This window comes from Triturus cristatus, chromosome 5_1 (assembly GCF_964204655.1).
Source record: "Triturus cristatus chromosome 5_1, aTriCri1.1, whole genome shotgun sequence".
Classification (NCBI taxonomy): domain Eukaryota; kingdom Metazoa; phylum Chordata; class Amphibia; order Caudata; family Salamandridae; genus Triturus; species Triturus cristatus.
The window spans coordinates 956,183,927-956,201,018 of NC_140587.1; the positions used below are offsets into that span (position 1 = coordinate 956,183,927).

A 17,092-nucleotide genomic window follows, 5' to 3' on the forward strand; every position below is an offset into this window, starting at 1 on the left:
ATCCTGGAGCGTCTATGTCACTAAACAGCTCTACCAATCCTTGCGCGGCTCACACCAACACACCAATCCTAGCGCGAGCACTATTCTGATCCACTATCCAATCAGAGCGCGGTCTCTATGACGTCAGCAGCCGCTGCAGTCTCTGTCTCCTGTCTCTGTCACTCGTCTACCCCTCCTTTACAAAATCTCTCAGTAGACTTCGTGTCAAGATTTCTACAAAATCTATTAGTTACAACATAAAAACATCTCCATTGTCTGCTTCGCTAACCACAGAATAGTAAAAGAGAGTCTATTTCTCAAGGGTCAACAAACTTTCATACATCTCATAACTGTTTCCTCTAGGACTTATCCAAAGAGTCTTACAATCAATAAATGTATATGCATTCACGCACATTCATACAAGAAAAATATAGTACATGCACACAGAATCCTGCTTCCCGAGAACAGCGCACACTCTGTCCCACTACAGAATTATAACATACATTAACTAAGCAACTTTGCCCAGTCCTTAACAAGCTCAGAGAATACCTATTACTCCTCCCGCAATAAGCTTTAACGGAAATCCTTACGGATCCCTGGGACTTAAGACCAGAGTTTCACAGATAACCTTCACTACGATACACACTCCTTATATACCAGAAATATTCTAATAGTAACATACAACAATGTCACTGATTCCGAACCCAGACAATGTGAACGCGCAACTTCAATTGTCACACGTAATTCCTTACAATCCCGTCTTTCCCGAGAGCAGCATATACCTTCCTCTGCCCTACTACGGAATTGCTACCAGCTTCCAAATTCCAGAAGCACTACATATAACTCAACAAGACGACTCCAACATATAGTATTAGTACATATACCAACATCAACAAAAATAAATCAATAATCAATAAGCTAATGTACAAGCAATCTTATCTTATCAGATCAAGACAACCATCTATAACCATCCTCTGCTACCAGAGAAATTGATAGAGATCAGGGTATGTAAATTATTCCCACTACCACAGATAGAGTAATCTCACAGTTACACGCACATATATTCATCATACGCTAGGGCCCATTTCACTAACATACGCTCAAATACTCTACTGGCAATAAACCTGTGGGAAGAAACTCCTAAACACCCTGCATCTATATCGAGGACGATAGGACCTAATTATAGTGATTGTCCTTAAACATACTCTATACAATCTATACAATAATGATCAAAAATGCACTCAATAATTGACAAGAAAGAAGAATATTCAACACCATGTTTAAAAGTTATATTGCTTTATCTAAATTAGTCAAAGTAAATCAATCAGAATAAATCAGTTCTCATAGTTACCTATTCTAACTAAGTGTCAGAACGGGTCAGGACAAGTCTCTCGGTAATGTCTCTCAAGACGAAGTCCCTCAGCATCGATCCTCAGCAACGCAAGTTCACGCGGCAAAGGTAAAATGGCAAGTGGCAAAGCCCTCCCTAAGCTATCAATTCTTATAGTGGAAATTACAATGGAAACACACATAAAGTTTGAAAAATAAAATGTATCACTGAGCAGAGCGAGAAGGAAGGGATGTAACATTGCTACATCTGAAAATCTTCGCTCAGGAAAAGTCACAAGACGTGAACTACGGAACAGGAACCAAGAAACTATTAAAGTATCCAATTTGTTCAACTTTCCTCGGCAGCCGAGCCACAGTTCATTGTTCATTTCTAAAACTCCTTTGTTTGCCAAGGACGTTCCATTTCTTTGGAGATCCTCCAAGACTGCTGCTGTCCTCATGGAAAGTTTTTCTTACAAGGACTATGGTCAGTCAACTTCAGGACCATTTCCAGCAGGGGTCTCCCTCGTCACGTCTTTCACTTATTCACTCGAGGCCAGGCTCACAAAATCAGCCATCATGGACTAGGCCTCCATAGGCCACAATAGACCATCTCAATTAAAAGAAATAAAAACAACATTACTACAGCATAGTGATTAAACAGTGTTAACCCCACTAATACCCTTATGTGTATGTATTTATCTAGCTTTTGCAACATAAAAAAGCATTAATTCAGACAGCGTTTTGTGCTCAAAAATAAACAGCACACAGCAACGTTTAAACATGAAAACTCGCACGTTATTTCTTAGAAAACAGAAACAGCACACACAAGCTAACCCTCGTGTAACTTTTTCTTATGTTAAGACAAACGGATTGGTTAATAAAACACACTCGCACAAGACAAATAATTAATTGTTAATTATTAATTGTTAATAAAACGCATAGACATGCCAGAGCTTCAAAAGCCCCTGAATTTTCTAAATGAAAACTCTGCTCCAGCACCTGTTTCAGACCTACAGAAACACAGAGTCTTCTAGGTGAAGTCAAAGATCAGTTTATTGGCTGCAGACCAATTACAGGTATCCGAGAAGTACAACAGCATGTATGTTCTCAGGAGACTGCTTAAAGTTACAGAAACGGGCTTCTCCTTAAATACAAAATATCATGCTTCAGGCACACATTCCTTGTTTTACGATATGGCCATATACATGTATTCATTACAAACGAAAAGGCAGAGTCATGATGACCATCCCACATTCCAGTTAAGCCAGCCCACAATTATTTACCCAGCAAGGCTCAGATCCCACATCAGATATCAATAGGCCCCAATAAACACGAACATCTCCTGTTTGGAAAACAAGCCATAAAGCAGGAAGAGTCAGGTGTGAAAGAGATTAGCCGGAGGCTCGTGTGGGATGAAAAGGCTTTATGGTGTGTCAAACCCTGATGCTAATCACAGGTGGCCGTAGGACGGGGAGCTCGTGAGACCGGACTGACCTGGGGCAGCGTAGCCAAGCTGCCCAGGTCACAGAGAAGTCAAAGGAAGGCACATGTGTTCTAAAGGCCCGTATTTGCTTCATAATATGTAGCCTATGTGAGGGCAACCATAAGATGGCCACCGCTCCAAGATGGAACCCACGAAGTCAATGCATAATATCATAGACATGGTGCATTTATCAATGAAACGTTATATAAAGCACTTGTACATACCGCATTGACCATTCGCGGTTCGCTAATACCGGGATAGACAGGGGTAGGGCCCTGTCTCCCACTCGGTCCCAAATTTCAAAGTACCACACTGGAATTCTTTCTTCTTGAAGTTCCCAGTCACACGATGTGCCACCGCTACTTTCTTCTCTTTTCCTCGCTCCATCTGTTTGGCGTGCTCTGTGGCCCTTGCCTCCGTGCGAGCCATAGTCAATATCTTTTCCAGCGTTGTTGGTTCCTTCAAGACTCATGCTCTGAACTCCATTGATTGACAGCCTTCGATGATGCGCAGTCTTATCGCTTGTTCATTGTCAAATTTGTCGAACTCGCAGTATGTGACCAATTTTCTTAATCTCGTTGCAAAGTCATCTAGACTTTCTTCTCCTTGTTAGCACGCAGCGTTGAATGTGTATCTCTCAAAGTCAACATTTCGTTGAGGGTCAAACTTCTGAGTGAGACACTTTATCACTCCTTTGTAGTCCGCCGTTTCATAGGCGGGGAATGTTAACAGTAGATCCTCAATTTCATCCCCTGCAAGATTCAGAAGCAGGTGCAGCTGCTTGCTATCCGGGACATCCGTGGCGCTCATGTAGCGCTCAAATTTCCTGATCCAATTCTCCCACCGGATGCCCACTTGTGGCTCCGCCAGGCTGAACGGTAGAGGCCTGCGGAATATCGCTTGCGTGCTCGTCTTCTCCTCATTGTCGCTCATTTTCCTTCTCTTGTCGTTACTTCTATTTATTTATTTGTCTTTCTATATTTCTTTCTTTATTTCCTTTTTTTATGTCCTTTTATTGTCACTCTCTCTTGCTTTCTTTCTCTCTTTTTCCTTCTTTTCTGCTCTTTTTTCCTTTATTTTCTGTATTTCTATTGATTTCAAGGGCTGACTGACTTCAAAATGGCCGCCGCGCTGTTCTCTCTAACTATTGGCCCGTTTTGCCTGACTTTAAGAGGGCCACCGTAGTCTCGCGAGAGTTTATTTGAATCCCTCACGCTTTCCCATTCAGTTTTAGTTCTATTTCTGCATGCTTCGGTGCTTCGCGCTCTTCGCTTTACGGGCGGTGCGCTTAACTTATTTCGTTTATCTTGCTGCTTGCGCTCTTACCGCTCTGCACTTCTTCCGCGACCGGGGTGGGCTCCCGCGTCGCTTCAGCTTCACTCCCTCAGATCAGGGTGGGCTCCTGGCACAGCTTCCCTCAGACCAGGGTGGGCTCCTGGCTTTTCCACTCGGGGGAATCAGCGCGATGATCGCCGATCGTCGCGGTTCCTCTCCAGTAGTCTAGCGGACCAGGGTGGGCTCCTGGTTCATCGCAGCTGCTTTAACTCTTCAGCGTCTTCCTGTCCTTCGTGCATCCGACCTTCGATCGCCAGTTGTCGTGTTAACATAAGCACAGGAGTCAGGTATGGTGTGTTATGCCTCTTTATTATATGCCTGTACAGCGCTCTTGTTCCCACGTCCTCATCCATCCCCTTGTACCCTAGACTGCCCCTTCCCCACACCCTGACCGGATGTGGTGTCCGGTTGCCCCTCAGGTCACATTGTCTGCTGCAGGGTCCTAGTGCGCTGTCCCCAGGTCACTACAACCTGTAGTCCTGAACCAGATGTTGGACCCAGTAAAAGCAATATTTGAGCACCGAAACATCATCAGTTCAATTTTTATCTTCTTGTGTCATGTGTACATCTCCAAATTTGCAGTTTGCTTAGATTTGACCTTTTTCGGTCTTGCCTAGGCAGCGCTTTCTCTGCCTCTTCGAGACATGCTGTATTCAGGATATGGGCATTAAGCTCTGCCCATGTTCCGCTCCTGGCATTTAGTGGCGCTTTTCAGTGTCTTTAGCAATTCTTTCTATTACAGTATTTTTTCTGTAGTTGTCCCTCCTTGTTCCCTATTCAGTAACTCCCCCTCTGCTGTTATCTCCCATGAGGACAGTCTCTTTTACATATGTCCTTACTTTGTAGCTTTTATGAAAATTAATGAGCACTATTTACTGAATGTGCTGTTTGTAGTTGCTTGAAGCAGGCACAATTTGCTGTCCTAGGTTTCTGCCACCCTTTTTTGTTTGTTTGTACTTTCTTTTGAAGGTACCATATGTTTTTCCCGCTTCTGCAATGTGTGACACTGCAGAGGAGGTAATATTTTTAAAATCTGCTTTAATTTAGAATAATTCTTATTTACGCACTTTTGTATTAGCGTGATTTTTCTTTTTGTCCACTGTGTCTAAGGGAAACTTTAACGGCACTGTGAAGTGCTATTATAATATAAATACAGTAAAAAGCATTCCAAATACGGTTCGCTTTTTGTTTTTATTGGCCACATTGTTTTAAGGGCAACTTTTAAAGCACTGTCACAAGCTGGTACAGTGTTTAATAAGTAGTGTTACAAGGTGTTACACTGTTAATGTATGCTTTTTCGTACTTTAACTTCCGCACACCACCATAAGGTCAGACTGCTTTTTAACGCTGCTGAACACCTAAAAAGTCCTTATTATATTATTTGATCATATTCACCCAGTACTATTATTTTGTTTCCTTATGATTTTGAACTGACATAGATTCTACTTCACCATGCCACGCTAATTAGCTTTACCTTTTGCAACTTTTTTAAAACTGTGTTTCTGTAATATTTATTTTCTTACTTTAACAAGTTACCGAGTACAATGTACTTTCTTACCTTGGATTTTGAATGGACACTGCTTTTAGTTACCCGTGCCATGCTAATCAGCTTTCCCTCTTGTACGCTTTTTTCGTACTGTGTTTAGGTAACGTTTAATTTGACCTTAACAAGTATAACGCATACCATTTTGAGGCCGATTGAGATCTCGTTCGGAAAGCGTTCCTACCGAATCTGTTACTGGAATGCTTTCTGGATGACTCTGATTGGCTTCAATGGGAGCCTGTGTTCCGTACGAATAAACAGGCTCCCATTGAAGAAGGGGGTGGCTGTGGAAAATTGTGCACCCTGTGGCGGGCACCCCTTAGTGCCTGACACACTGTGCATGGTTGGAAGGGTATCCCTGCGACCCAATCCAGAGGGCCCTGGGTGAAGGGGGGCCTGCTATGCGCCCGCAAAGACAGATTCCGGCAGCCAATTCATTCCGGAGAAACAGATTATAAACGGCTGTCCGAATCAATCATCGTAATCGCTCACTCGGAAACCGAGTCCATAGAGCTGTACGAATCAGCTCCGAGAGGCTCGAATACCTTTCAGAACCGATTCGGACAGCCCTTACGGTTTCCGGGCATCGTAATCGGTCGTTCGATACTGGGTACGATTCGGTCGGAAACAAGGGTTCCGAATCGGATTCGGCAAGCTCGAATCCGATTCAGAGGCCTTCTGAACAAGATCGTAATCGGGCCCTTTGTGTTTGCGTTACGTTATTTTACACCACAAGGTGTAAGGCCACCTTTACCTGCACCGTGAGATGTTGTTACAATGTTATTAAATGGTGCTTTGTACTTTAACGACTGAAAACTATTTTTTTTAATCTAATTGCCCCAGCATGTATTGTTTGTAGTTTCTTGAAGCAGGCACAATATGCTGTCCAGTTTTTGGAACATTTCTTGGTTTGTACTGGTTGTCAGAAGTTGTATGATATGTTTTTTCGCTTTTAGGCACAATATGCTGTCCTTTTACTGCAACCATACATTTTGAAAGGACTCTGCTTTTAGTTCACCGTACTTCGCTAATCAGCTTTCCCTTTACAACACCATGACACAAAATTATAACGTTCTTATAGTAAAACTTATTCTATTTTGGCTTTATTTATTGCTATATTCCAGTCAATTGTCTAAATTGCTTTGCTGCTAAACACACACAAATTCAGTTTCAACAAAGGAAATGCACTGTAAAACTGTTGTTGGGACCCATAGTGCAACATACCATCATCTTATGGATTAGGAAACGTAATTTTATATTATATTTGTGGTTTGGTGGCCTTTTCATCAATATTTTCTATTTAAGTGCAGTGTGTGTTTTTATGCTGCTTTACCAATACAATAAAGTATGTATAGATAGCCTTTCAGTTAGGGAAACCAGGACAGAACAGACAAATGCCATTATTCATTTGTGTTGGTAAACAGTCCCTTCAGCATCCTGTTTGGCACTTGGGTCGAAAGGCCTTTGAACATTGTTAGCGTCACCATATTTTGAAGACTTGGAATTAGCACCCAGACAGTAAAAGAACATGGGTTTAACCACATGCTGTTCCATTTCACAGTGCATTGTGAAATCCCAAATAAAGGTCTACATTTTTTAGCTGGTAAACGCACTTTAGTTCTGCTTCAAGAAAGGAAATACACTTTAAAATATGGTAGAAAAAAGTGTTGCAGAGACCTATACTGCAGCACAACCCTGTTGCTATTTCATTACGCAAAACTATTTGCTTGAAACACAGAAAAAAAAGATTACTGATAACATCGCAATGTTAAGTTACTGTAATAATATCTATGCTCAAAATTATATACCGCCCCCTAACGTGCAGAACCTAATTAATTACCATTTATGGCTATGGTTACTTTCAGTAAAAACATTTACTGCAACTCTAATGGGTTAATATAATTTAAAAGTATTAGTAATGGTCTTTTAGTACTTGCTGTACCAGCCAGCAGTACACGTTCTCTTACTTCCGCAACATACCCTAATATCGGACTCCATTTTAATGCTGCAGAACAGTTAACATTGTTTAAAAGAAACAGTCCAGTTTATTTTATTTGATTCAGTTCACATAGTGAAATGTACGTTATTTACTTGCAATTTTGACAGGCATGGCTTTATGTTCACTGTGGCACACAAATCAGTTTAACAACTCCAGTATTTCATTTCACATTTGTGTTTCTCAAAAGATTTTATATTATCATTCTTTTTTGGGTGAATAATAATATCTTCTTCACAGTTTCTCCTAATTTGTTTTAGAGCGAGTTTCATCACATTCTACCTTTTAGTGCAGCATAACGTGCAGATGTATTTTGGGGCATTACTGTAGTGAGCATGGCAGGTGTTACAATAGTGTTTTCGTGCACATTGGATCGGAGTCTGTGCTAATTTGGTTTTCCTTTTATAATTTGTTTTAACTGTGTTTCAGTAACAGTGCTACAGCTTTATCTCTCTTCCCAGTGGTAACTCCTCATTCTTCATATTCTACACAATGCTTCAAACTGTTTCTTTAATCCCGTAATTCACTCCCCCATTCTAACTCTAGGCTGTGTTGCACCATTGCTGTTTATTTAATATTATATGCAAAATACAACTAGATAAATAACAATGGTAGCTTTTTAAAAAACAAACACAAACTAAAACTCCCTTACAAGTGTATACTCTAATACAATCTTGCTCTTTACAATTGCATTAAATGTGCAACACCTTATATAGCTACTAAAGGTCCCTTTACAACTCCACAGGAACACCTAGTAACAGTCATATGTACTACACACTTTCCTTACTTCATGGATTGTCTTTTATTTCTTATGCTGTTGTTAGGATATTAAAAAAAAAATTCTAAGAAGCATTCTCATTTGCAATGCCAATAGCTCTAAAATTATATAATGCGAGACCTATATAATTGAAATTTGTACTACTGTAGTAACCACATACCAATCCAGGGCCAGAGTTGGTGATGTACTCTTTTTCATACCGTATGTGGTTTGTAAGTGTTACTTTCAGCTTACTGAGTAGGTGTCACAAAGGTTTTATATCAAGTCTAAATTTTGTACTTGCAGCTAAATTATGTTACCATAGTTCATTTGGACTTCAGACTATAATTCAGAAAAGTATTCCACATCTTTCAAAAAGAAAAAAAAGATATAAAGATACACTTGTTAAATAATCTAAAACCACAAAGATAAGTTCAGAGTCGCATTTTCTCAGTGTGTAATTGTCTGAAAGAAGATCTAAATATAAACGTAAATCGCACATGTTGCTATGTGCTGTTGAAGCAAAGTGCACTGTTCAATGAACATCTTCTTACCTACTTTTCCGGGCTTTCATGCTTCGGTGAAAATTAATGGTATCAGAAAGAGCATGCTAATGTTTGCAGTGAGCATTTCCTTCCTTAGCTCTTTTGTACATTGGTTTTATAATAATGCTATGAAGGGAAAAACATAAAGAAATCTCACAACAAACTTGCGAACAAGCTGATTTTGTTTAGAGTTTTTGAAGTGCACACGTTGAGTTAAATTGCTTCTAGTATGTTGTACATGTTTTTGTTTTAAACATCAAGATTTCTGTTTTCAAACTTAGAATGATGGCAGATGATCCACAGAGGAACTTTCGCTCAATCTATTATGAAAAAGTAGGATTTCGTGGGGTGGAAGAGAAAAAGTCTTTGGAAATCTTACTGAAAGATGACCGTCTGGGTAAGGTGCATTTTTATCTTTCTTTCACGTAAATCCTCTGTTTGCGAACTTCAGTGACATTAGTTGTAGAAAAAAACACGTCTTCCATAGAAAGGACATCTACTACATAACACAAATAAATATGTTGTTCCTTACTAATAACGTTTGTAAGATGTTTGATAGGTATGTTTATTACTTGGGCCTTTTACTGTTTTCCACCCTGGAATCAGAAAGTGATATATGAAGAGGATAGAAAGCGTTGCCTGAAAATTATCTTCATCAACACAGATGCAAAATAATGGTCGCATTTTAGTGTGGCATGAATGAATGAAACATCTTATAAAGTGCATGAATACCCGGAGGTGTCTTGGTGCTGAGAAGATCAGAAGAGAACAGATGAGGGCCAAGTCCTAAAGAATAATTGGTTGGATAACCAAGTTTTGAGGTTCTGCCTAAACACCAAGAGCGTGGGTGCCAATTTTAGTTCCGGAGACAAGCGGTTCCAGAGTTGAGCCGTGGCTCTAAAAAAGATTCTACCTCCCCAAGTAACACGTTTGAAGGAAGCGACCCTCGGCCAGTTAGCTGAGCGAGACTGAAGATTTCTGCTGGGGATGTAACGCACCCGATTTTCCTTCAAATAGGCAGGTGCTTTTCCATAGATTGCCCTGTACGCTTGACAGAGAGCCTTAAAAGAAATGCGGTGGCAGACCGGAAGCCAGGGTAAATGTCTGATAGAAGACAAGGCTGATTGATGTTTAGGGATTCTAAGAAAAAAAAGAACGGCGGCATTTTGGATGGGCTGGAGTTTTTTAAGTGAGCCTTTGGAGAGGCTGGTATAGAGACTATTATAATAGTCTAGTCGCGAAAGAACTAAGGCTATGACCACAACTTTAAGTGAGTCAGCTGGCAGAAATTAAAACATTTTCATGACAAATCTAAGCCAGTAGGAGGAAGTAATTATGTTAATTTGATCTTTAAATTTCAGTTCGCTGTCCAGCATAAAACTCAAGTTTTTTACTTTGGAAGTTGGCGTAGGTGCCACACCCAAATCTGATGGTCAGTGGGGGGACCAAATTGCTGGATTTTTGCCAAATTGAATGAACTTGGTTTTAGAGGAGTTAAGCTTTAAGCAATTGCTGGCCTTCCAGCTATTTACTGCACTCATTCATTTAATGAACGTATCACCAGCCCCATTTTCATCTTTAGCCACTGATACTATAATTTGTGTATCATTGGCGTATGATGCCAAGGATAGAATCCGATCAGAGTGGCAAGCATAAAGATTAAATAGAGGGGGGATAGGGAACATCCCTGGGGTACCCCACAAGGAACACAGAAGGTCCCGGAGTTAAAAATTCCACTTGACACCACTTGTTGGCTTCCTGAGAGATAGGATTTAAGCAGCACCAATGCTGAATCGTTAATTCCTAGATCCTGCAGTTGGTCAACTAGTTATTCATGGTTGACCGTATCGAAAGCCGCTGAAAGATCAAGCAAGATCAACACAGCATTACCTCCCTTATCAAGGGATGATCTAATTTCCTCAGTGGCTGTGAGCAGAGCAGATTCTGTTCTGTGATTTTCTCTAAAGCCGAACTGCGTATCCTCTAAGAGATGATTAACCTCCTAATAGGAGGAGAGTTGGATGTTCATAATTTTCTCTGCTAATTTAGCCGGACAGGGAAGTCGTGCAATTGGACGATAATTATTGGGATCAAGGGATCAAGAGTGGGTTTCTTTAAGAGAGGAAGCACTAATGTAGCTTTCCAGATGATAGGGAAAATGCCCGTTTAAACATTATGGAAAAGGATGGTGTCGTGCTATGACTTCAGGAACTAAGTGAACCACCCTGGGGGGAGGACATGGGTCGTTGGGGCAACCTGCTTTGATCTTAGGCATGAGTTCAGCAATCTGTGCTGGAAAAGGAGCAGTAAAGTGCCTAAAGCTAGCTGGCTTTGGGCTTGAGTTTTTGTATATATAGGTGATGAGCCACCATTCTCAAAATTGTTAAAGAAATCTAGGACTTTCGCCTGAAAAGTCCTAACTAGAGAATTGCAGAGCTCTGGATTAGCGGTAGCTGTGTCAGCTCCCCTCAGGATGGTCAGTTTTTTCATGGTTTGAAAGAGGGGTTTAGAGGCATTAGTAGCTACATTTATTTGTGCTTTATAGTAATCAGTTTTGGCCTTCAAAATTGATTCTTTATAGGTACTAAGACAAATTTTATATTTCAATCGCTCCTCATTGCAATATTTAGACAGCCATTTGCGTTCTTGTCTCTGGCATTCTTGTTTAATTGCTTTGAGCGAGTTAGTAAACCACGGCTGTGAAAGCTTTCTATAATTAGTTTTCAAGCTTCTAGCAAGAGCAACAACAATTTGGTCTGAAAGAAGCCACTGGTGATAGTCCTCTAACATCTGATCAAGACTAGTTTCCTTAATAGTAAGTGAATGAGACAGTAAGGAGTCGAGATCAGAGGCTTGGATTTTGTTCCACACCCAAGATGTTTGATGAATATTCTGTATCCTGGGCGGAGAGTTGTGGTAACATCTTGGGTCCCAGATTACCGCGAAATGATCTGTCCAGGTAAATGGTAAGGTGTGAGTGAAATCAATGTTGGGATTTGCGTAGGTCCTCCGACAATCTGGACCAGACCTAAACCTGACAGAATATCTGTCAGGTATTCTGTTTCGGTGTTGGATTGATTTTCCAAATGGAAGTTAAAGTCTCCCAAAACTGTACAATCATTCTTCAATAAATATGATTCCAGTACTAAGCAGATTTCATCTACAAATTGCACTTTGGTCTTTGGTGGACGATAAATAAGCAGGCCGTTAAAGGATTGAATTCTTGATACTTTGATGTTAAAAATAACTGCCTCTGTGCCTTCAATGCTAACTGATGTATATACTGCTTGCAACTGTTCTCGGTAAAATATGGCAAGCCCTCCACCACTCCTAACAGGTCTATCGAGATGCAATACACTGTAGCCCGTTGGAGAGGCAGCGACAAATTTGGGGCCTGTGTGGTCATCAGCCCAGGTTTCCGTTACGAAAAGCAAATCTAAGTGCTGATTTGAAATCAGTTCTGAAATCTCCATATGGTGTTAAACTAGTGATCTAGAGTTAATGAGGGCACCATGCAGATTTGAACCCTTAAATAAATGGGTGGATCAGTGCCAATGGCAGAGGTCGTGCAAGCAGTACCCTCCACAGGTGAGCCCACCTTATGAAAGGTTTTGTTGCAAATGGGACAGACCCTCGATGCTTACTGTTACAGGTCTAATGGGCTGAATAGGGGACAAGTGATAGCTTTATTCACAGAGTTAAGATTTAGTAGGGCTTCTCAAGGGTATTTCACCTGCTGTGAGCATTTTATGTAACCACAACCATGGGGGCCGGCCCTGGGCTCGGTCCAGGTGTGGACGGGCACAGATGGGCTTTCCTTTGGTGCGCCTTTGGCGCCCCCGCTGCGCATCGGCGCCATTGTGCATTTTTATCCTTGAAGGAGGCGGTGCGAAAAACTACACCACCACCGTCCCAAAATGGCCTCTTTGACTTGGAGGCCAGAGAAGAGGCAACCGTCAACCCTCCCTCCACTCAAACAGCACAAGGGCTGCGGTGGACCGGGGAGGTAAAGGACCGGCTGCTCTCAACAGCCCGACCGCAACAACGGTGAGTAGGAATCTCAGTTAGAAATACAAAAACCTCTAAGCCCCAACAAAGAGAAGATAAAATGATGTTGTAACTATTAAAATCTAGCAGCAAATGTTCAAATTGACATAAAATATTTAAATTTAGCAGCAATTGATTAAAATGTTTAACAAGAGGTCGTGAAGCAAGAGAAGGGAATAGCTCCACGTAAGCAGCTTCTAACTGCTGTACGTCAGCACCATCGTGCGTTTTTATCCTGAAAGGAGGCTGTGTGAAAACAACTACACTGCCATCCTCCCAAAATGGTCTCTTTGACTCAACTCCACTCAAACCGGAAAGTAAAAGGAAATGCTTATTCTTATTTCACAACTTTATGGCCGCATTGGATACCCTAATCTCTTCTTATGTAATTGCCTGTTTCAAATGGTCAGTCTACTCTAGAAAGAAAGGACAGTTTTAAGTATAGTAAATGTATCTTTTTTTACAAATGGACATATAAGAAAAGGTATTTTTATTGGTAAATCCTGATTAATTTAAAACATTAATAGTTAGAAACATCACATTTTATTTTTGGGGAAAACAATGTATGCCCTGTAAAAAAAAACCGCTAATTTATTTAAGCTGCTTGTAAGAGATCAATTGTTTGCCATTTCAGAGTGTTTAATTGAATTTGTAGGCAGGTGGTGACTGCTCAAGCACATTTTTACTTCAACTAGTGCTACTGTCCTTTTAGAACCTTAGTAAAAAGCCACAGTGTTTCTAAAATACTTAACATAGCCCTCTTTTCGCATCATGCCTCACCTAGCTCAATATTAACTCCATTATAATGCATTCTATCATTATGAGATGATGCTGAAGGGTGAGAGTTCTTCCACCAAAGCGAAGGGTTAACAATTAGTCCTGACAAAAGCCCGGGACCCTGCAAAGGCGTGCTGAAACATGTCGACATAGTATGATGTACAGTGGTAGTAACCCTCACCTTTAGTCACCCAAATAAATAATTAATATTTTAATCATACCAGTGGCATCCAAAAATAAAGGGAAACTGGGGTGACCTCTAGGTATTTTTAGTATTTATATTCCCCAGCAGGATTAGAATATTATCCAAAGTTCTCCCTGGAAGATGGTTGAGCCTACTCTTGTTTTTTGGGACCAGGGTGTGAACCCCATGATGAAGCATGACACCAATAGGTTGTGTGTGTGTTCTCAATAAAAATATTGAATATTCTTTTGGGGCAGGAGGATAAAGCCACAAGAATACTGTTATAAATAGGGTGGTATGAGACATGTTGTGAAGTTATTAATAGGCAGGACATCTTTGTGTATGGTGTGCATTCCCTTGGCAATGCCCTTGTCTACAGTCATTATTTAACTGTTGCTATTGATAAGGCGTAGGCTGACATGCTGCACCAGGGGTTCTTTGAGCACAAAGGGAACTTTCCTGGGCTATTCAAAGAATCTGAATCCAATCTCATACACACATTGAAGTTTACCGGGAAGGGGGAAATCAGGAGAGCTGTTCAGGAGTGCAGGAACAAAGAGACAGGGAGGCAGCAACACTGATTGCCCTAAATCATCAGCCTTGCGGGAGACATACCTTTATGGGGCACCTCTATATGGGTATCCCACCTCACATGGGTCCAAGTGCTCTTAAATAAACCACTTACAGTTGAGGGAATTTGAGGTGCTCAGTCTTGAAACAATATACAGATTTACATGGAGAAGGATTTTGGCAATCCTCCTACTGGGTGGGGGTAATAAGGCCTGTACCTTATTACTTACGTCAGGTGCCTCCAGCCATTAGAAATGCCATAGCCTGGTCATGGGTACTAACTGTTCATGTTAAAAGTAGTAAACCAGAGTGTAGTAGCATACCAAAATATTGTTGTGCAATTGTTAGGAGTCTAGTTACACTGCTCTCCTGATCTTGGTCTGCCAGAAGGAAAAAATGAGGAGGATTTGGTCACATAGACAAAGTGTGAGTGAATTTCAGTCATACTGTGGGTCAAAACTGTTATTACTTTAAAGTCTATTGGAGGGACACTAAGTAGTATTCTGTGTTGCTATCGCAGAGAACTTCACACAGAATAGCGGCCACCGTTTCTAATGATTCTTGTTTGCTCTTATGGCCCGGTGGCCAAGAAGTCTTTTATCTTTTTTCTCATGGTAGGTGCCACCTAGGCCTTACCTTGAGGCATTTTCCTCTTCCAAACCTTATGAGTGCGCTCATTTTCTTTAGTTAGTTTAAATCATTTTCAGGTTGCTTTTAGTTCTCCGACTGGCCGCTGTCCTCCCCTTTTAAAATAGGTGTGTCTGATGTCACAAGCTGCTGGTTAGACCAACATACCTGTCAAGTTTAAGTCTGTTGCTGGGACTTCCTCCAGGGGGCCTTAACATCCTACACCGATTGAAAGTCAGTATGAGACCAGCTGTCTGAAATGGACCGGCTTCCGGACTTCCCCGCTGCTTTGCTTTAGGTATCACCAGCATGGCAAACTTGTGACAGTTTCCTGTGGTTTGTGCTTTACTCCTGCATGCTATCTGTGCTGAAAGTTCTGGGGCGAAGATGCTAAAGACAATGCTTCTTTGCATGGCTGCCTCTATTCCTCCTCCACTTAAGAGAAAGCACTACTTTTTAGATGCCAAGCCTTAGCTTGCTTCTCCTAAGAATACTGCATGCCAATAGAATGTAGCAGCAGAACATTAATTGTTAATATCTGTGACTTTTGCCTGGGTGTAAGAATTGAGGGGGGAGAAATTGCCCTTGAATTTGGTCCCTTTTTAATGTGGTATAACTACATTTTACTTTAATCATGAGAAGTGACCGAGTCAATTTGGAAAATGTTTATCTTTAATGAAGTCTTTTAATGTTTTACAAAGCATTTATGTAAAATGTGTTTTCAGTTACCTGTGTTGTAATGCATTCTTGGGCGTTGTTTTTAGAAGCATCTCCAAAGCAGGCTGTTGTAAAGCATCTGAGTTCATTGGTGTTGATTGCAGGTACATTTATGCTTATGCCGCAAGTTCTGAATGGGTTTCCTTTGTATTTTCAGACACAGAAAAACTGTGCATGTTCAGTCAGCGGTTTCCCCTGCCATCTATGTATCGTATCCTGGTGTGGAAGGTCCAGCTAGGTACAGTATTTATTTGTTTACCCCGTATAACACAGACCTAGCCAAAAATGCAGCAGAGTGCTTCACAAAAATCTATAAAAATAAATCAAAAGTAATCATGTGATGAGGGATAGGGAAATACATTGGACCTAAAATGTGCATAGATCAGACTTCAGGAGTTCTGTAAATAAGTGCCTTATGGCGTTGTTGGAGCTTTCCTCCTGTGTCTGTGTTTGCAGCTGTGCCTGCATGCTTCTGTATTACAGGCGGGGATAGGAGTATGCTTTCTAACATTGCCTCTTGGTTTGCTGCGCATTTGCAGTCTACAACTGTTGTCTGTGTCCTCATCCCCTTGTGTCCTAAATGCTGCCTGTTTTTGTTTTGAAGGTGTGTATTACTTGGGATGCTCAGTCCTTGGATGTGTGTCCATGCTCTTTTCATGAAGTTAGAGGTTACAACCACTGTCACCATTGTGATCTGATTCCATTGGCATTTTGCTTTCTTTGTGGCTTTATGGCTAGTCTGTTGTGTGTTAGGGTGCTGCTACTTTAGCAGCAGTTGTGCCACTCTGGGTGTCTCTTCCAGGGATTAATTTGTGGCTTGCTGGATTCTGGCCTTTGTCTCTCCTCACTTTCTTTTTGGTCTTGGGTTGCTTCGTTGCCACTGTCGGTGCTTATCGTTGGGCCTGTCCTTCCTCTTCAGTGATCCTTCTTGAGAGTTTTTGGTGCAGTGATCTAGCTATCCTTTTACGTGTTTTTCCATACTAGTACAGCCCTATAACTGTGGTGTCCTCATTGCCTGCTGGTTTTAGTCTGTGTCTGTGTGTCAGTTGGAAGGGGATTCAAGACTAGCAGTACCCTTGTGCCTTTGTTAGCTTGAACTGTTGTCTCTTTGAGAGTTTTTTTTCTGGCTATACAGTGGATGTTTGTGGATGTTGGTTTGTTTAACTGGCAGTACTTTCAGTGTGCCTATTTGTAATGTAA

The 17,092-nt window shown here is 41.1% G+C and overlaps 1 protein-coding gene across 1 annotated transcript in view; it reads left to right on the top strand.

The window, feature by feature from the left end:
* The window catches only part of TBC1D7 (TBC1 domain family member 7), a 130,816-nt gene that overhangs the window by 24,969 nt on the left and 88,755 nt on the right, over positions 1 to 17,092 (top strand). The window contains exons 2-3 of the mRNA XM_085606073.1: positions 9,252 to 9,367; positions 16,050 to 16,130. Coding sequence (XP_085462199.1) covers positions 9,253 to 9,367; positions 16,050 to 16,130 — 196 coding nt within the window. The 5' untranslated portion in view covers position 9,252. The remainder of the gene's footprint in view (positions 1 to 9,251; positions 9,368 to 16,049; positions 16,131 to 17,092) is intronic.